Below are 21074 nucleotides of genomic sequence, written 5' to 3' on the forward strand. Positions count from 1 at the left end.
GTTTCAGCTATTAAAATGACCACAGAGGGGCGCCTGGGTGGCTCAGTTGGTTGAGCGTCCAGCTTTGGCTCAGGTCATGGGTTCGAGCCCCATGTTGGGCTCTGTGCTGGCAGCTCGGAGCCTGGAGCCTGCTTTGGATTCTGTGTCTCCTCGCTCTCTGCTCCTCCCCTGCTTGTGCTCTGTCTCCTCTCTCAAAAATCAACATCAAAAATAAAATTAAAAAAATAAAATGTCCACACATGTCTATGGCATATAATCGGCTGTAAGTTTGCTGAGACACAGGTATGAATGAAGGACTTCGTGAGAGTGAGTCATTAGCCAGGGAGAGGGCCCAGGCGGCTGCCACCAGTGGGATTCTCACCTGCAGGGGCTCCCAGAGGTCTCTGGACAACAAAACTTGCTGTGAATACAGTTTACGCGCCCCTGCATTTTGTTTCCTGGCCTGTCCTAGTCTCAGGTGGTCCGGACGGTGAAATATTTGAGGCCAGCAGGCTGTCCTCCCCTCCGGGCGCACATGGTCCCCGATCCCGCTTTGGGGGTGGCTAGAGTGCTGTTTGCAGATCTCCCTGATTGATAAGGCCTGTCTTCGGAAATGGTGATTGATGTCCGTTCCCGCTTGCTTCTCCTTGGTGAGCTCCTCCTTCTTTACGTTTTGGTCAGGAGCTGTGTCATCGTCACCGGCTCCTATCATCTGTTCCCAACCGTCAACCCTTTGCTACATGGTCTTAAACTTGGACTCTGAGTACATAGCACTCTCCACGCCCCATGACTCCTTCCCTAGCCGTCCTCGGCTGTTAACCTAAGCAGTTGGTAGAGGGATTGGTGTCCTGCGTCCATTTCCATTTCTCCCCAACAAACCCCGTCGCGTCTTGATCAAGAAGGAGGTGGCCGACTTTGAGGCTCCGTAAGGTTTCACGTGTGTAGCGCAAAGCGGCCGAGGGTGTACAGATCCTCTCCCGTGCCAGCGCCCCCCCTGCACCCGGCCCACCTCCACCAAGACTCAGGGTTGCCCGAGTCGGAAACGCACGGCCTCCCGGCCAAACCCCAGTGGGGCTGGGTCCCGAGGTGATCTCCAGGTAGGTGTAGGCAGCAGGGAGCCTCAGAGCCCCGCCAGAATCTCTTGGCCGTGGCCCCAAGATGATGCCTGAAGTCCTGGTGCCGGAGAGTGTCTGAGGATAGCGTCCGCTTCCCCCTTTTGCCTCACCTTCCCCCAGCGGGGCCAGCACTTGACGTCTTTTTATCAGATGAGCTTGGGACTGCCAGGACGGGTTCCTCGAGCGAGCGAGCCAACGTAGCAGCAGCCACAGCCCCTCAGCTTGTTAGGCTGAAAGAATGTGCCGTTTTAATTAATGATATGTAAATATCCTTGAATGGGCCGCATTTGCATATTAAGAGAGATTTGCGGAATCTGCGGAGTAATATATTTTAATTAAGGATTAATTAAAAATAATGGGAATTTCATTTCGCCTGGCAGAATCCGTTTAGATTTTAGCACACGTCTGCTTGGGAGTCTGGTAGGAAGGCTCTGTGTTACGATTCCCGCAGATGAGAGAGGCACTCCTGTGTTTATCGTCTTGGAACCCCATTCTGGGGAGCGAAGGGAATATAAAAGGGGTACGGTTTTGCTCGCGCCTTCCCCAACACCCACCCATCTTCTTTCCTCCTCTTTGTGATTTTAGGGCTGTTTTGGTATTCTTTATGGTAAAGTAAGTAAATGGCTCTGAGACACGGAACACTAGTTGTGTTGGCAATTATGTTAATGGGATGCTATTAGGCTATGATTCTATATGAGCAATTGGGGAGAAGAAATGCCTTACTGAGAGAGAATGATACAACAGACGTCTGTCTTATTGATATAGCTCCAGTGGTGCTTTCTGCATAATTACACTCGGCCACTTTCTTTGGGTGGGGGAGAGGCCGCCGCATCGGGGAGCCGGCAACGAGGGATCGGGGTGAGGGGCGCCCCCCCAGTAAATGCACCGAGGACGTGGGGGGGCGGGGCGGGCTCTCCTGGTAGATGTGGCCGTTGGCAGGTGAGCCTAACCTGTGTCACAGAAATCCTTCTGTTCCCTTCCTTTTCCCTCTCCTCCCTGGAAGTCGTCTCAAGTACGGACCGAGTTCTAGATCCAGGAGTCCTTTCCAGAAGTCCTTTCCAGAATAGACGCACCACCGCCTCTCTTGACTGTCGGCCAGTGGGTCTCCCCTGCCCGCCCTCTCCTGAGGTCACAAAACAGTTGGGGAAGCCACTCCTTCACCCCTAGCCTCACGCCCGTGTTTGTAGCCTTTGGTACTTCCTGCCACGCACGTGGCTTTTGATGTGGATGTGCCTTTTGGGGTGGGACATTCCCAGGTGGGACCTTTTGGAGGTGGGGGACAACCAGCTTGCTCTTCAGGAGGGCTGGAGAGCACTCCTCACGGGCATCTGACTGCTTCCAGAATACCAGGGCACAGAAGTGGTGGGCAGTCCGAGAAGAAGCCCGACTCTGCCCCCAAGTGACCGAGGCCCCAAGCGTGGACTCTGGAGAGCTGCCACCCCTCGAAAGGCTTATTTGGTTTTCTTCCCTCCCCATAGCACACCCTCAGGGAGATCCAGAGGAAATGGCCTAGGACCTCTTTTAGAGCCGATGGCCTGAGGCTTGCATCTTTAGAGCAAATTTCCGGATTGTTTTGATGACTGGCCCTCAGAGGGATGAAATGCTGGAGAGGAACCCAGGGCCGGGCAATTATGCTTCCACACCGTCCTTTCCAGGAGAATCCCCTGGTGGGAAATTGCAGCACTTCTGCTGGAAGCTTGAACTCCGCTTTCCCCTTACTCTCATTAAAAAATATGTGTCAGCTGTCCCCCTCTGCCCCACCCCCCACCCCACCCCGTGCGACTCCTGTAATTCATGAATTTAGGGGAAACCCACCCATAAGCCCTGCTGTGATGGCCTCTCCTTGTAGACATCCTGACATCTCAATAGCCAGCCGGCTGAAGGCATCGGGGTCAGGACTGAAAGGAAGATGGGTTGAGGCTGAATATATGGGCGCATGGAGAGCGCGGGAGGGACAGGGGCTTTTAGAGCAAGGAAGCGACTCCGGGGCAGAAAACTGGGGTGGGGGGTGCAGAGCAGAGAGAGGGGCAGAACGGGTGGGGAAGATGTCCAAGAAACCAAGGCCTGGGTGCCCGGGAGATTAAGGGGACAGCGAACAAAGCTTGGGGCGGTGGGGGGGAATCCCAAGGAGTGTTCTCTTTCTGCCCGTGTCCGCGCGCATGTATGCACTTTGCAGAGGCAGCGGCCCCGTATCTAATGCAAATGGAGAAAATGCAGTTTCTGGTAAGTGTTCCCTAATAAATAACATCAAGTCTTCTTCCCTATCAGCCGGTGACATCCCGCATTTCTCTTCCCTATGCGCCAGCCCAAGACATTTAATGATGTGGTGCTCTTTATGGGATGTGAGGTCCATGCTAATATCTCCCTCTCACAAAATGGTGGGAACAGATTCAGCCCGGCTCAATTATTCTGCACGGACAGAAACCACCGAGTAAATACCTGTATATTTCAAATACACAGCCAGCAACACCCCACCCCCACCCCCACCTTTTTTTTTCTTTTTTTTTAACTCAGCGAAGTTATTCTTGTTTTTTTCTTTTCATTATGTAGAAATTCGTCCAGGGCTAGGGCTTGGTCGCTGGAGGATTTCATTAACGGAATGAAGTAAAAATAATCGATTTCAGATGTTCCCAGTGTTTGTGGTAATGGTCTCCCTAACAATTCTGATTAGCCGTGCGAGATGCAATTTTTCTTTTCAGTGCCTGCACGTTGACGATATGGGCCCACTTCGGATGTGCGGGCACACGCGTGTGCCCGCACGCGTGTGCCCACGCTGGCTCGCCTGCCGGGGTCTGTGCCTGCCTGGAGCTGGGCGAGAGGCTTCTGTTCATCTGCCCCTTCCTTCCACTGCTTTACCGCTTGCTTCATGTTTAATTTCCCCTGTCGTAACCCTGTCCCTCCGCCGGTCTGGCTTCTGAAGGACTGTTCTCTGTCCTTTGCTCTCTCCTCATAAGTCTGGGCCATTTCTGGGAACATGTGTGAAAGGCTGATTTTTTTTTTTTTTTTTGGTAAGTGGTGGGGGAGGGTGGGAGAAGCTGGCGAAATCTGCATTCAAATCAATGGAAAGCCGCTCTGCCATCGGAGTAAAGGTTTTATGTGAGTGTGGGTGTCTGAATCCGCGGGATATATTATCCTGGTGTCTTTGCTAACCCAACTGGGAGCTCATCAGAAAGTGCTGGCTTGCCCATATGCCTTACCTTTCCTTTCTTCCCCAGACCCCCTTGTACTTTCAAAGAATGAATAAATTAAATTGAAGAGAGTCCACAGTGGGTTTTCCATTATTAATATGTTTCTTTTTATTTATTTTTCATGTATTTTTCTTACCCTGGCTGTTTTTCTTTTTTCTTTCTCTCTCTCTCTTTTTTTTTTTGTTTTTGCGCTCTCCAGCCCCCCGCCCCCTACACACCGAGGCTCCGGCCCTGCCATCCACCCCCACCCCCCTGTGAACACGGACGGGCGATTTCTCTGCAGCCTGCGTGTGACTCCACATAGACACCCGCAGATGTAAACACACCACAGAGGGCCACTGCATGTGTGAATTGTTTATACTTCCTCCCTTTGATAAGCTGTCATCTGTGGGCACTGCTCGGGGATTTGATCCCAGTGATCTCTCGACCCCATGGAAGACATTAAACATCCTCCCGGACCCTTTGCTCTGCCTCCGTCTCTGAACCTTTCACTCTCCTTTAATGAGAATTTCTCCTAATTATTTCAGTGGCTGCAGCAGAGGGACCGCAGTGTACTTAGATCTCGATACTGGGACGTGACTGTTATGCTGATAAAGGCAAGAGATCAATAATTTAGGCCCCAGCTTTAATGGCAAAGCTGAGAGCTTAAGTGTCTGCGTTCAGGTTGAGTCTTAGAGGTTCCTGGAGTATTAATGATTTCCACAGGATTTTCTCCCCCTTCTTAAGCTGCTGCTGATCAGCAGTCTCATACCTGCTAAATTGTATTTGTAAAGAGATATTTGCCTCATGTCTGTGAACACATGTCTGTATAGCACACAAATGTGCAGAAGCATGCCTGTGCCTCTTGCGTGTACATCTGATTATTTGCAAATGTGTATACACACATGAGCACACAGAGACTTCTATTTTTGTCCTTATCTGGGGGAGTGTCCTCAGTCACCTTGTCTTGGCTTTGGGGATACCCCTAGTGTGTCCTTTTCCCAATTCATCTGGTAATGTGCAGGCACTTCAAAGGCAGGGGGAGATGTCATTATTTTTCTTCCTTCCTTCCTTCTTTCCTTCCTTCCTTCCTTCCTTCCTTCCTTCCTTCCTTCCTTCCTTCCTCTCTCTCTCCCTCTCTCTCTCCCTCTCTCTCTCTCTCTTTCCCTCTCTCTCTTTCATCTTTTATTCTCTAATTCCCCCCTCTGTCTTCAAGCTACAATTGTACTTGACGGAAAGGGCCAACAGCAACGCACTGCACTCACTCAGATGTGGGTGTGCATGTGAATGTAATAAAATTCTGAGTTCCTGTCCATGGCCCTTCTTTGAGGAATTCTATCCAGCAAACCTATTTGGGCCCCAGCGCATTTCTACCATGCATGCATATTAACCAGCAGATAAATGCTGTGAACGTGATCATAGTGTATGACACATTTTATGTTAAGGTTGAAAAGGGGGGGTGGGGAAGACCATACCCCAGTGGAGGGATTTTCTTGGCAGATTGGTCACTGGAGTGTCCCTCACCTACAATAATGGAACGCTTTAAATAAGTTATCAGTGCTATTCTCAGAAAGTCAGAGTGGGGCTGGGAGTACCCGAAAAGGCGGCGGTGGTGGGGGCAGGGGGACTCATCCTCCAGGGAATCCAAGTTCCAAGGGCCACTATTTCTCTATATTTTGGTCAGCCCAGCCTCTCTAGCATTTTTTTTTTTCCAGAAGAGTTACTGACATTTTTAAGTTGTCTTAGGACACTAAGCTCCTATGAATCTGCTAATGTTTTGGCATTGTAGATTCAGCAGGGACAGCATTTCTTTCAGCCCTGAACTTCCCAATTGGTTGGAACTCTAGGGAGAGTGGGGTACGATTCCCCACCCATCGCAGCACGGGCCACACCAGCCACTAGGGGGCGAAGCGACAGTCGTGTGGTTTGCAAGGTCTCCTGGCCTCGGCCACATGCAAAACCTCAGCTCAGGCACAGTGCCCAGGGGGTTTTGAATAACTGTCAGTGTTTTACATGCTGGGAACTTGGGGCACAGTGACCCGAGCTGAAAATAAGATATGGGTACGTGTAGATTCCAATGGTGAGACTGTTTCCCCGTCCAGTTGACCTTTCAACACGTGGCTGGTTCTGTTTCCCTTTCACCCTCAGTCATGGGTCAGCCTCCACCTCTGCTTCTCAAGTTTCTTAAGGTTGGGGCTTCCTCACTTCACATGAGATGGCATTGTTTTTGTGGCCCTGAAACGCTTATTTCTAGAAGCAGACCCCCTTTTGTTGTATGAAGCCTAGGTCTCCCGGGGTCATGACTTACGCATGGACAAGAGGGAAATGAGAAGTTGAACTCTAGATCAAAGAGCCTTAGCATCTTTGTGTTTTCAATACCATTTCAGTTGATTCTGCGGCTGAGATATGCAAATAGTTTTCTTCTCACGTACTTGACTTTGCTTTGCTCTGCCAAGGTCATCATTTCTTTGCTAAGTTGGAATGCTAGACCTTGGTAATTGCCACCAAAACCCTTTTTCCTGTTAAAAGAGATAGCCTAGGGACTTGGAGTAAAAGCCAGTAGTCAGGGACTCCTGAGAAAGCTATAAATAGGCGTGGAATGTCCTGGATAATTCTGTGGTGGAGAAATTAATTCTGAACCACTAAGTACCATTAAGAACTTGATGCCAACTAAACAGGCAGAAATTTTTACAGATGCTGCCAGAATTTAGAAGCCACCCAGCATGCCTTAGCTTCAGGGGAGCAAAACTACTAACTCTAACAAACTGGGAAAAACGAAGAAATGCAAGTCTGAATCAGTTGACCCTGGAGGCCACTGGTCCTAGGTGAACAGAGACCAAAGGTGATACAGGGTGGTTGGTCAGAGAAAGAGGTCACAGGCTCACCCTACTGGAAGTGTCTTTAAACTTGATGGGATAGCGTTAGGATTTCTATGGTGCCCGTGGAAGTAACCCCTTTCTTTGCGTGGTACTTTATGGTTTGCCGAATGCTTTCACATCTGTATTCCTATTGGATCTTCAAAAACACCCCAAGGAGATTGGCAGGGGAAATACAGTTAACTCCGTTTTAAGAGGAGGGTACTGAGCTTTAGAGGTCTAGAATGGCTTGTCTAAAGTCCCACAGCTGGTAGAGGGCAAAGCCAGGACAGCAAGCCCAAGGTTGAATTCCTTGTCCCGGGCTGACAGGTCATGTCTACAGATCTCTCCCCCAGGAGTTTTGGTGGAGGGCGGGGGAAGTAAAACCATCTCATTCATAGAAATGGGATAGAAATAAAGGTTCTCTTCTGGGTCTTTTTTCTATCTCTGGCATCCAATCCTTAGCATGGAAGACAGTGGGAAATGTCTTCATTTTACTGTTCGCTTAAGAAGCATTAAGAGTCCTAGCCATCAGTCTGTACCTCCCAAGCTCCCCGCCGGTGGAGACGGTGACCTCTGTGTGATTGTCTGCCACCCTGGCGCTGGGCACCACCGAGAGCTGGCCAGAGCCAGAGCTGGCGAGCAGGCTTTCCTCTTCAATGAGGGCCTCAGAAGCCCTTCTGTTGTATGGCTTGCGTCGGATTGCCCACCATTATGAGGGGTTCGTGCACTTTACTGGCTTTTCCCTTCACGTTCTGCCCTCGGCAGCTGCGAGATCCTTGGCGTTACTCCTGTCGTCATGCGTGAACCCCAGGACCCCCATCTGATCCTAAGGACTAGCTGCAGTCTTCTTGCATCATCTCCCCTTGGACGTGCTTGGATGAAAGCAGATCCTGCTGTGGATTGGACGTGAAATGCCCCTCTTTCACCAGCCTGGGTGAATTAGTCAGCTTGGGCTGCTGTAACACAATACTGTCAACTAGGGTGGCGTAAACAGAGGCTGGGAAGTTCGAGATCCGGGTGCCTGTGTATTCTGTTCTGGGTGAGAGTCCTGTTTGGCCACCTTCTCCTCGTACCCTCACATGGCGGACAGATATCCCTACATATCCTTCCTCTTTGTAGAAGGGCACTAATACCGTCATGGGGGCCTCCACCTTCACGATCTCCTCGAAACCTACTTACCTCCTGAAGGCCTCCCTCCTACGACTCTCACGTGGGGGGTTAGGGCTCCGACAGGTGTATTTTGGAGTGACACAGACTTTCAGTCCAGAACGCTAGGTCTTGGACTTTGTGCACACCAGGTTTGGTGCGATCTGTGTGCCGAGTCCCCCTCCGTGTCTGCAGTTGGAGTCTGGTGACCCCTCACGCCCTCTCCCTCCATGGCACCTTAACCCCCCCTGATCCTGCCTTGGGAGGAGGGCTGTGCTGTTTCTGTTCGGCATGGACTGGGGCAGTTAACAGACTCAGCCCCCTCGCCTAGGTTCTTGAGCCCACCTTGATAGAGGAAGGCTGGATCAAAGTAGCTCGTGGCACGGAGGGGACCAAGAAAGAAAAGGAGGGGCTTTGCATTCTCCGTCTGCCAATCGCCTGCGATAAACCGGGGCCTCCATGGGCCCATGAAGTTTTTTTATAACTGTGTTGTATTTGTCCAGCCGAGTGTGTGGACTTCCACTGTCCATTCCTTTTCTGCTTTCAGACTCCTTCCTGAACAAGCAGATCCCTTGAGGTACTGGATTTTTATTTTTTTTAATTTTTTTAATTTTTTAAAAAAAATATTTTTTTTCAACGTTTATTTATTTGTGGGACAGAGAGAGACAGAGCATGAACGGGGGAGGGGCAGAGAGAGAGGGAGACACAGAATCGGAAGCAGGCTCCAGGCTCTGAGCCATCAGCCCAGAGCCCGACGCGGGGCTCGAACTCACAGACCGCGAGATCATGACCTGGCTGAAGTCGGACGCTTAACCGACTGCGCCACCCAGGCGCCCCAAGGTACTGGATTTTTATAGCAGGCGTGGAGTAGGGCTGGCTTCAGACCAACAGAGAATGGAACCAAGGACGAACAAAAATAAGAAATTAAAATCAGGTGGACCAGAAAGGTTAAACTAAGGAGGCAGGACAAAGAGGCAGGATTGTGTGGATGAAGGTAGAAACTATAGCACCCAGCTGACACCAGCTGGTTCGTAAGGATCAGAGGATCCAGAATCTCAAGCCCTGGAGCATGACTGTCATAGGTGCAGAGTTTAGTTCAAGGACTTTTTGGGGCTCAGACACCAAGTCTTGAAATAGATTATAGTGAAGGGTTTAAGAGGAGAGCCTCTGGAGGGGGGCTGCCTGGGTTCAAAGCCTGGTCCCTCAATTTGCCAGCCTGCGTGATGTGGAGGTTTCTCTTAATACTATTCTCTAAAAATGTTTATTCGTTTACTTTTGAGAGAGGGAGTGAATGAGCAGGGGAGGGGCAGAGAGAGAGGGAGACAGAATCCCAAGCAGGCTCCACACTGTCAGCACTGAGTCCGAAGCGAGGCTTGAACCCGTGAACCGGGGAAGATCATGATCTGAGCCGAAACCAAGAGTCGGCCGCCTAACCGACTGAGCCACCCAGGCGCCCCTGATATGGAGGTGTTTTGTTTTGCTTTGTTTTGTTTTGTTTTGTTTTGTTTTGTTTTGTTTTGTTTTTTAACTGTTCTGCTTAATGTGTGTTAGTGGTGGTGTTCTCAAGGGGCCCTGCCTGATTCACTTCCTAGCAGCTGAGAGTTCCTCTCAGAGCTTCGACCTTGACCTTGAGCCAAGGGCTGAGGTCAGCCTTTAAATGGACTTGCTGTCCCAGAGCCCCCTCTACCCATAGCAGTAACTGCCTGGGTGTTTTTGTTTTTGCAGAAGACTGTCACTGCCATACCCGTCACTGATCACCTATCACTGCCACACCTCATTTGGACACTCCCGTTAGGGTTCCTGGCCTAGTTTTGACCCCTTGCCCACCTGGAAGGTACTGCGAAGGTCCCAAACATGAGTAATAGCCAGGCCTTCACGGTTTATGGCAAGTAAGAATATCTTCCATGCACACCCTGTTTGACAGTTTACAAAGTGCATTTATTTGCACCATTTACTGACCGTTTTTAAGGTGCTGTGAGGTCTACAAAAAAAAGTATAAAAAATGGATTATCTGCCTTAGGGGAGCTTCCGGTGTTTGGGAGAGAAGTCCACAATACATAAACTGCAGACGATAATGTTTGGTGAACTTGTAATTAGATGTCAGGGATTAAAAGTACAGTGATATTTCAGAGACCGAAGCCTTGGCTTAGAGTTCGTCATAATTAGAGTTGGCTTCGTAGAGAGGAGGTGGGGCAGGGTGAGGTGCTTGGGGGAGGCACGAGGGTGGGAGAGGAGGCAGTCACCAGCACTAAGGAGGTGACTGGAGTTAGGAACCACTTCTGCATTGGAAGGGAGTGACGGCGAGGATGTGGGCTTGCCTGGTGAGCACGATGTGGGTTATGGTAGCAATGGAATAAGATGATGCTATGGATGGACTGTCTGTGCCCCCCCAGAAGTCACGTGTTGAAACCTAATCACCAATGTGATGGTATTTGGAGGTGGGGCCTTTGGGAGAAGACTGGGTCATGACGGTGGGGCCTCCGCGAATGGAATTAGTGCCCTTACACAAGGGACCCCAGAGAGTTCCCTCACCCCTTCTGCGATGTGAGGACAGAGCGAAAATGGCCTTCCGTCAAGGAAAAAGGAAGCAGGCTCCCGCCAGACACCAAATCCTCTGACACCCTGATCCGGGACGTTTCAGGCTCCAGAACTCTAAGAAGTAAATTTCTCTTGTTTATAGACTGATGGCTCTACCAGTCTGTGGTCCTTGTGTTAACAGCAGCTCAAACAGACTAAGGCAAGGTGAGTAGGGTCAGATTATGGAAGGGAGACCAAGAGAATTTCAAGTAGGTAGTTAGCGTGTGTATTTCATCATTTAATCCCTGTCCCAACAGCCCTATCCATTTAGTAGCATTGGCCCATTTTTAATAGAAAGTATACGTGATGGTGGATTCCCCCTACGTCTGTCAAAGCCATGCTCTTTCCCTTCCAGCGTGCACTCATTCAAGACAGGCTTCCGGGCTAGACGTGGTTGGTGGTGGGGAACCTTCTGGCTTTCTTACAGAGGAAGTGTAAGTGCAAGGGGGTTACTAATGACGTTGTTTCCTGCACATGGGTGTGTCTGTTTATAGAGGACGAGGAAATCCTCTGGTGCATAGATAGAGCAATCCAAGAGGCAGACCCGAACGTCAGATTACGAACTCAGCTCTCAGGCTCTGCACCTTTCCCACGTCCCAGGAGCGGCCAGCCCGTTTATATCCACACAGTGCCCTCCCTGAATCACAACCAGCATCAAAGGCGAACTCCTTTTTGGGTCCTGTGTGTCTAAAATTTATGATGCTTTCAGATTACCAAACACAATTCATTTGGCAGTGAAAGAAAATAGTTTTGTGCTATTGCCTCTGTGTGTGGGAAATTGCATTTTTGATGAGCAAAGCTGTTGGCCTTCTTCACGCTTCTGGTTGAGAACATGAGCTGGTGGCCAGGGCCTCGAGTGAAAAATCCCAGGAACCAGTCACCCAGCTGCCACAGCCCATCTAGAGAGAAGCAGACCATATCCCCATGATACGTTAAGCCATGTTTTGTAATCGGTTGGTTTTCGTTAGCCGATGTATACGCTAATGACTATCTGAGTAAAAAGGACGCTTATTTTTAAAAAAGTTTTAAGTTTACGTATTTATTTTGAGAGAGAGTGTGTGTGCAAGCGAGGGAGGGGCAGAGAGAAAGAAGGAGAGAGAGAATCCCAAGCAGGCTCCACGCCGTCAGCGCAGAGCCCAGCGCGGGGCTCAAACTCACGAACCTCGAGATCGTGACCTGAGCCGAAATCAAGAGTCAGACACTTAACTGACTGAGCCACCCAGACGCCCCTAAGATAACTCTTTCCTAAGGAAGATTCCTGTGATAGATTTTGTTGTCAGAAAGTGGGAGATTGGGGGTTGTCGAAGGGAGGACAAAGGGATTCGAAGGTAGAGGATAGGCTTCTGTGTCTTCTCTACAGGGCGGGTTCTGGTTATTTCCAATCGAAAACATTAGTTCCCTTAATCCCCGGTGATCCGGCTGGGTGACCCCTCGAGGTGACGCTTTTCTTTTCAATTGCCCTTGAGCTCACTAGTGCGAGACTTTTTTTTTTTTTTTTTATCAGCTAGAGATCATTTCCTTTTCTTCCACCTTTGCTACTACCCACACAGTGCCAAGGAGACCACAGTGAAGGGGACCGTGTCCACAAGCCCCTCCCTGGCCTCTGGTCTGCAGGGCAGTTTGACAGACAACTGTTTTTAGAACTGTTGTGCTCTGTTAATTAGGACTTGATGTGTTCCAGACTCCACGGGGGGACCCGTTTGGAGATGGAAGGAGCTCTAAGGTCATTTTAATTTAGATTTATCTGCGATGGCGGAGATATCATGTAAGCAGTGAGGAAACTGTCCTCACGTAGTCGGGGTGGGGGGGGGCGCGGGGGGGAGAAATAAACCAAATCAAATTCTACATGTATCTTCTTGTATCCAGGCCGGTGTTTTGAGACACTGGCTTGCCAATAACTATGAAAAGCTTCCCTGGGTTTTCCTCCGACTCCTCATCAGCCCGCTAAAGGTTACGTGGCTTCCACGTTCTCTCTCTCTCTCTCTCTCTCTCTTTTTTTTTTTCCACGTTCTTAATTAACCACATCAAATACTTTGTTTCCTGGGCTGGGCTTTTTATTTGGTTGATGAATGATACCCGGGCAGGAGACGATGACAGGAGATGATGGAGGACTAAGAAGCCCTTGTCAAAAACTCTGTGGACACTTTGAAAAGGATGAAATGACTCACGGGGCAGGCAGGGGGGCCAGTCTGCTGCTGTCGCCACTGGAGAGGTGGGAGGCCACTGTCAGCACGTAAGAGCTCAGTAGGAGACATGCAAAGGTAGGAGGTAGCTGAAGGGCTGCTTCGAAAATACGTGATGGGACATGGTGTGTGCAGTCACCTGGGCTTTCGCTAGACGTTGGCAGCCCTTTTGGGCCTTTGGATTTTTTTTTTTTTAACGTTTATTTATTTTTGAGACAGAGAGAGACCGAGCATGAATGGGGGAGGGGCAGAGAGAGAGGGAGACACAGAATCCGAAGCAGGCTCCAGGCTCTGAGTCATCAGCCCAGAGCCCGACGCGGGGCTCGAACTCACAGACCGTGAGATCGTGACCTGAGCTGAAGTCGGACGCTTAACTGACTGAGCCACCCAGGCGCCCCGGGCCTTTGGATTTTTAAGGTCACACTGTGAGATCAGCAGGTTGTCGACCGCAGTCCGATCACTGAATCTGAGACCTTACATTGCTCTTTAAGAAAAAGTCAGACAGACTGTATTCATTTAATTATTGCCTAAGTAATTAAAAGGCAAAATTTACTGCTACTTTTGTAGTTACTTTTAAAAGTTACCTGAAAAACAATCTTCCGCCTTTGAATAATAGCACTAGAGGGTTTCCATCGATGTTTGTGTTCTCATTCGATCTTTGTCACCGCTCCGTGAAGTAGGTTCTTGGGGCAAACACGGATCCCACCCCGTCTTACAGGTGGCAAATCTGAGGCTCGGAGGAAGGAAATGACGGCATGGAGTCCACAAATTGTGTCTCCTGACCCCAAGCTCCTCTTAAAAATAAAACTGAAGCCACTGCTCTGATCTTAGTTGGATGAGGGAGGTGTCTTTGGAAATACCAGTGATGGTGTGAAATTAATTAATGGTTTCTTCCTTCCTGGTGGGAATGAGATCTCAGAGTAGAGCAGATGCATTACTTTGTCACATGTGGAAGTCTGGCCCCTACCTGTGTGTTGTTGGTGGGGTGGACATAGATGGTTTAACAAATGCAGAAGGAAAGCCTGTTTCCAGGCAGATGGGTCTCACAGATATCCCATAAGGAACTAGAAATTAATTACTAAAAGATTATATTTTTGAAGCTCATGAAACAAACATTTATTTTATTCATTTGCTTTTTTTTTTTTTAAGCAAAGCTTTTAAGCTTGTTGGGGTTTGTCTGGAAGAGAAGACATTAATAGTTTTAGAAGTACAGATTCAGAAGGGATCCAATTTTAAACGCCTACCCACTGGACTTACAGTACCACAATCGTCAACAGGACTGGCTGGTGTCACCCAGATTTTGTCTAAATACTCCTAGAAAGGGGTAGTAAGAGCACAGAGCTTTTCTATCTTAAAGGAGCCTTGGAGATCATTATTATTTAACAACAAGTTGTTAGGATATTCTGTGTCTCAAACAGGCTGTTTTTTCTCCTGATGGACTGAATCTCCCTCAGTGAGATTTTCTCTCATCCATCCGAGGGCTCCCCTTAGACACAGTGTAAAAGAAATCCACTGCTGTTTTGTACAACGGCTGCTCAGATATTTTTTTTTTTAAGTTTATTTTTTTTTGAGAGAGAGAGAAAGAGAAAAAAAGAGAAAGAATCCCAAGTAGGCTTCGTGCTGTCAGTGCAGAGCCCAACACGGGGCTTGAACTCATGAACCGTGAGGTCACAACCTGGGCCGAAATCAAGAGTCGGGCCCTTAACCAACTGAGCCCCCTAAGCGTCCCCGGCCACTCAGATATTTGAAGACCCCTATCTTTATCCCTTCCTCTTCTCTTCCCTAGGCTGAACACTCTCATTTCCTTGAGTTTCTGTGTGTTATTTATACTCTGTGCTTCGCTCCTACTTCTACAGACACTTATGAAGTACCTACTGTGTGCGAGCCTGGCACTTTGAAACGTTTAAACTTTTTTCTTGCAATACGAATTACAACCTGAGAACTACGGAAGAGAAAACTGGTTGCATTCATTTCCTTTGTGCTCAGAGAATAGAAAACGAAGTGCGTGTATGTGTGTGTGCGTATACGTATGTGCACATACATACGTGTGTATGTTTTAACAACGGGGAATGGTAACCAGAAGGTAAACAAATGAGAAAGAAGTTGAAAAGTTAGGCATTTAAAAGAAATCCCTCTACGTTAGATGGTTTAAAATATTAATTAATTGAGGAGTTCATTATAGCTGCCTCTTGGAGACAGAACTGTTCGCAGATACATTGCAGTCGATTGTGAGTAGACTTCTCGATGCCTCTGAAGGGAGAACCCCAGCTTTCAGCAGCTTGTTGGGTTTTGTTCAAGGCACATGGAAACTTGGTTGTGTGACTTTTCCTCAGCAGTCTGGGGACAGGTGGAGAGAAACCCAGTGATTGCATTAGGCCAAGTCTGCGTTGCTCACTAGGTGACAAGGAGCTTTAAGGACAAAGGAGAGGAAATAATGAAATGAACCATGAGGTGTAGCTGAGGATAGGAAAAAAGCAAAAAGAAAGTAAGGGAAAACCGAATTACAGAGAGACGCGTTAATTTAAGCTCTGCTCCAAGTTTTGATCTTTGGTCCTGAGCAACTCAGATTTACCTTTGTTTTGTCTTTGCCGATAAAATTATTTACCCAGAAAGAAAGAAACTTGTTGAATAAATGAATACTGTAAAGAACACTTTGGGGGGAATGTTTTAAGTATCCCAGCAAACAAAAGCTTGCCGTTAACTATTTTCCTTGTATAGAATAGAAGTACTCAGTAAAAATACGTTAATGTGACTCTTACATATAATCACAATGTAATTATAATGTAAGTCTTTCTTATAGATGTATCAAAACAGATGTGATGGGGCCGTTTAGGCTCAGTAGGTTAAGCGTCCGACTTCGGCTCAGGTCATGATCTCACGGTTTGTGAGTTCGAGCCCCGCGTCGGGCTCTGTGCTGACAGCTCGGAGCCTGGAGCCTGCTTTGGAACCTGTGAGTCCCTCTATCTTTGTCTGTCACCCGCTCACGCTTTGTCTCTGTCTCAAAAACTAAATAAATGTTAAAAAAAAATAAACCAAACAGTTGTGATCTACCAAGGATGTTATAGGCCCAATGAAAAGAGATGGGAAGAAATCATCCTACCTTCTTTAACATACTCTCTCAGAGAGCCATTCTTGAGCCATCCCTACATCAGCTTGGCCCTTCTGGTTATTCTGAACTGGTGAGAAAATGGCTCATAAATTGCATTTGGGGATCACTCAGTTTCTTTGCAGGTGTTTAGAAACGAGAGTGGTTTGGGTACGGCTCTTTCTGGACCCACAGGAAGGACCTATTCATCCATACACCCTCCCATCTGTCTGGCCATCTGTCTGGCCATGGACTCATCCATCCATTGAATAAATATTTATTGAGCATCTATCTACTAGATGCCAGGCACTGTTCTCGGTGCTTGGAATACTTTAGTAAACAAAGCAGAAAAGAAAAAAAAACCAACGTGACCTCAAGGAACTTTTATTTTAGGAATGATGACTTTTAGTTGCTTAATAGTTGCTGTTTTCTGTCAATTATCAAAGTTGGGTACTTCCAACTTAAAAAAAAAAAGCAAGGCTATTCGTGTAGGCTGAGGATAACCATGTCCCAGGTTCTACCCCCAGTTTTCTGCTACTGATGGGAGGCCACCTCCTTCCTGGGGCTGTGGGGGAAACCGGGGGCTGAGGCGTCAGGCCGGGGAGCTCTGGGGTCGAAATGCTGGGGTCGCTGCTCTACCGGGGCCTCCATGGACAGGAGGCCCTCAGCAGAAAACCACTTGAATGGGAGGAAAGAAGCTCTTCCCTTTCCTCTTCTCCTCACTTCACGAATCTTACTTCCTGCTGGGATCCCTGCAAGGGCAGGGCAGCTCGGGGCTGCGGGGCTTCTCCTTCATTCTGTTGCACGCCGCCCCTCCTCCTGCCCCCCCCCCCCCCCCCAGCCTCCAGTTTTGCTCGGAACCCAGCCTGCGAGTCTTCTGATGCAGAGAGCGGCTCGCTAAACATGTCCTGGGGAAAGGGCACAAAGGGAGAAGAAAACCTCTAAGGGAGTGGTCATTCTAGGACCCTCATCCAATTTGGGTTCAAAACTCAAAGTTGCCAGATACAGATCAGTTAGCGGATGGCAGTAACTTATATTTGCGTGACCCCTATTAGCATCCGTGGAGAGGTGTGCAGCTTCCAGATGTCCTATCAGGTGTTCGGCACCTGATGCCCACCAGGGTGCCTTGCGGTGGAAGAGAGAGCCCTGTTCTGTAGAAGAGGAAACCCAGCATTTCAAAGAATGGCCCGGAGGTCCTGTAAAAAGCATCCACAATAAGACTTTCTTTTAAAGACTTGTATTTTTTTAAGTTTATTTATTTATGTTGAGAGAAAGAGCAGGAACAGAGGAGGGGCCAAGAGAGAGGGAGAGAGAGAATCCCAAACAGGCAGTGCAGAGCTCAATGCAGGGCTTGATGTCACAAACAGTGAGATCATGACCTGAGCTGAAATCAGGTGCCTAACCGACTGAGCCACCCAGGCGCCTCTAAAGACGATTGTTAAGTCACCTCTACACCCGACGTGCGGCTCGAACTCATAACCCCGAGATCCAGACTCAAATGCTCTACTGAGCCAGCCAAGTCCCCCGCCTCCACAAATAAGACGTTTAAGTCTGGCCCTGCGATTCCGAAGCCAGTGCTCCTTCTAACTGGCTACATGGCTTCCCCTCTGTTATCTTGACTCACACAACAAATGAGACAAGCAGGGTTTGTGTCATTATCTTCCCTGTGCTACAACCCAGAGAACCGAGGTGGAGAGGCTAAATGCTTTGCTTGGGGTTGCTTGCATGGGTGGGGGTAGAAGTGACCTTCAAACCCAGACCATGTGAATGGAATCAAAGCCTTTCTGCTGCGTCATCTTGCTTAATGTGTCGGGAACCACCACCCCACCTGGCTGCACACGACATGCACACGCCCACACTTGGTTTGGATCCATCACTGGGTAAGCTAGGTAAGGCTGCTGAACCCGGTCTACAGACTTAACACTTACTGTGATGGTAAAATCTATGTGCTTGTGCGGTACGGTGCACCTTTCTCTTCTTTCTCGTATTGACGCGGGATCACTTTCAGATTTATAGTTCCTCTTAAGATTTCTTTTCTGTTGTTTATGTGCGGAATATCCAAGAGCTAGACTTACATTTAAAACAGCCTTGTGAATATCCTTGTGAATTTCTCAGGCTCAAGCATGCTGTTTGCTTTTTGTAGATGAATCTGTAGATACATCTACCTATCTCTGGCAGATAGCATTATCATCGTGTTTTCCCTGTTTCTTGATACTTTGTGAAAGGATTGCAGAAATGAAAGAACTGTCTTTATTCTTTGATCTCTCTTATACTTTATGAATTCTGAAAAACGGAAGGAGAACAAAGGGAATCTATGTGTGAGTGCTTTCCCTAAGTTTTGAGAAGCGGGTTTTAATGGTTTTATTAAATTAAAATTTTTTTTTAGAAGCCAGAATGGACAGACCCTGGAAAGAAGGATCCCATGTGGTCAAGGCAGACCAGGATACTTCTCTGACCTCAGCCCTTAGGTTGAGAAGACTGTATTTAAATGTTTAAGTGTCCTAGACTCATAGACCTGCTCCTCGGGGCATCAAGATGTGTTTGGATGTTACTTCCTAAGGGGAATAAATACGGAAAGAGAATGAGTGCCTCACACATCGAGAAGTCACTTACAGTGGGAGGAGCCTCCTGAGATAGAGTCTTTCTTGTACCACATGTATTGGCAAAAGAGATTTGAGGCACTAGACTCAATAATGGAACTTTTTTGTTCTTAAACCTAAGTAGTCATATCCAGCATATAGAAAGTAAATAAACTTTCTATAGAATTTTATGGTTAGGAACCACTTAGTCCTGTGTGTTGAACTTTAATAACAAATTCAGAAGAGGACTCACTTATAAGTATATTACGGCGTTTAATCATGACCTTGACGCCAGGAGTTAGACATAAATTACTAGAGCCAGTTACTGGTGGGGAAACTGAGTCCCGGAGAGGTTGAGTGACACAGGATGTTACGTGCCAGGATCAAGACTTGAGCCTCGTTTTCGGACTGCGGGGTTGTAGCTCTGTTAAAGGGATGTCGAATCATCCAAAGGCATTCGCAGAATCTTCCAGTGTTCCTCAGACTCTTCTACAGCCGCCTTTCTGAAGGCTTCCTCTGTCACGGCTATTCCTGGGAGACGGGGATGTCTTCTCCTAGATCTCTCTGCATTATTTTTATTGTTGTTATTTTTAGTTCTATTTTCATGAAAAATGTCCTTTTAGCTCATGAAAATAGCCTAGCGGCAGCTTATCACAGAGTTCCAGAACGGGAAGGTCTTACCTCACCTACAAATTAGGGGCACCGTCATGCTTCCTAGGGTGGAAGGAAGCAAAGTCAGCTTCCCCCCAGTGGATGACTAAAGCCAGCAGGTCCTAATTCCATCCCGGACCCCAGGCTCTGCTCTTTTCCTCCCTCCTACCTCTTGGAAGCGTGAAATAACGCAGAAGTGTTTCCGGTTTCCCTGCGAGGGGACAGGGGTCCCGGAGACCAGAGGAGAATTGTTATTCATTCCTTCTGTACCAGGAACAACGCTAGGACTTTCATAAACATTTTTCTCAATTATCAACAACAGTTCTAAGAGGTGGGCATCGTCTCCATTTCTCACATGGGGAATCTGGGACCTGAGTGACGTTTCTAAACTTGAGCAGGTGGTGAAGGGTGAAGCCTGTGTGAGAGTCCAAGGCCTGTGTGCGTCCTGTCTACACGGGGTGCTTTCCCTGGTGCTGGAGAGCACCTCAGTCTGTGGCTTCTTGAAGCCTTCTGGGTGGAGACCGTTAGGTGCCCATCGTCTGTAGAGTCACAGAGCACAGCACCACCCGGTGGGAACTGGTCAGGCTTGAGTTTGAATCCTGCGTTAGCCACTTACTGGCATTGCTGGTTAACCTCCCCAGACCTCTGTTTATTTGCCTGTGAAGGGACAAACTACCTGCAGGGCTGGGGACCTGTGTGGATTAGATTAGAGGGTATGTGCAGAGCCTTAGACGCCCAGTAAGTGATGCTCCTTATTATTATTGTGAGTCCTATTACATTTTTAAAATTTATTTCTTTATTTTTACTTTCTTATTTTTTCTTTTAGAGAGAGAGAGTGTGTGTGTGATGCAGGGGAAAGGGGCAGAGGGAGAGAGAGAGAGAGAGAGAGAGAATCCCCAGCAGGCTCCATACTCAGTGTGGAGCCCGATGCCAGGCTGGATCCCCACGACCCTGGGATCACGATCTGAGCAGAAATCAAGAACCTGACACTCAACTGACTGAGCCACCCCATTACATTTGGTTCTTTTTAGATGACAGTGGTAGGTCACCTGGACCCCACAAGGGTGTGTTCTTGGCCTCAAGTCTTTTTTGATCTGTGACAGAACTATTTGCCGATTTCCCAGCCTCTCCTCTCTGCCAGAGACCCAGATCTTATCAGGCTTCTCTGCTTTGCCAAACCTGTCTGGTCTGGCTTCTTGGGAAGCTTCCCTGGCCTGTCTGATGGGAACTAAGCAGGTGACAAGCAGCAGAGGTAGCATCAGAAACTTTCAAACTTATCAAAGTTGCTTCTTCCTTAAGCGAATGCTAAGTCCACAGTTTCTCGAGGTATGTTTCCTTGGCTGCCCCAGGACCCTTGGAAGGAGGTGTGCATTAAGATGTCAGAAGGCAGAAAGGAATGGTGATGCCTCCCTCCTTGGGTTCACAGGGGCGAGTCAGTGAGAGAGACCAGGATCCCACTTCATTTCCCTGATCTCCTGGGCACAGGCCAGTACGCGCTCAGTCGCGGATAAGTTTGTTGAACAAATGAGTGATGCACTGACCATTCCCAACCCTGGATGCAGAAGTGGTGTCCAGACTATTTAACAACCAGCACGGCGTGGACTCCCAACAGGCAGCGTGGACACAGCCATAGTGCCGGAGCATGGCCCTTGGGACTATCTTCTGGGTGCTGGACATTAACCCTTGAGCTGCTGGATTCTTGGAAAGTGCGGGCAAGAGACAGAGCAAAGAGAG

At 48.4% G+C, this 21074-nt stretch overlaps 1 protein-coding gene across 8 annotated transcripts in view; it reads left to right on the forward strand.

Moving 5' to 3' along the window:
* Positions 1–21074, forward strand: part of PBX1 (PBX homeobox 1) — a 327302-nt gene that overhangs the window by 102049 nt on the left and 204179 nt on the right. The window contains exon 1 of one of the 8 annotated variants that reach the window (XM_053208803.1): positions 16960–17999. The exons of the other annotated variants lie outside the window; for them this stretch is intronic. Within the exon in view, the coding sequence (XP_053064778.1) occupies positions 17813–17999 (187 nt within the window). The 5' untranslated portion in view covers positions 16960–17812. Of the gene's footprint in view, positions 1–16959; positions 18000–21074 lie in introns of those variants that run through there. 8 annotated transcript variants of the gene reach the window in all.

The sequence above is a fragment of the Acinonyx jubatus genome, chromosome E4 (genome assembly GCF_027475565.1).
Source record: "Acinonyx jubatus isolate Ajub_Pintada_27869175 chromosome E4, VMU_Ajub_asm_v1.0, whole genome shotgun sequence".
NCBI classification, from domain to species: Eukaryota; Metazoa; Chordata; class Mammalia; order Carnivora; family Felidae; genus Acinonyx; species Acinonyx jubatus.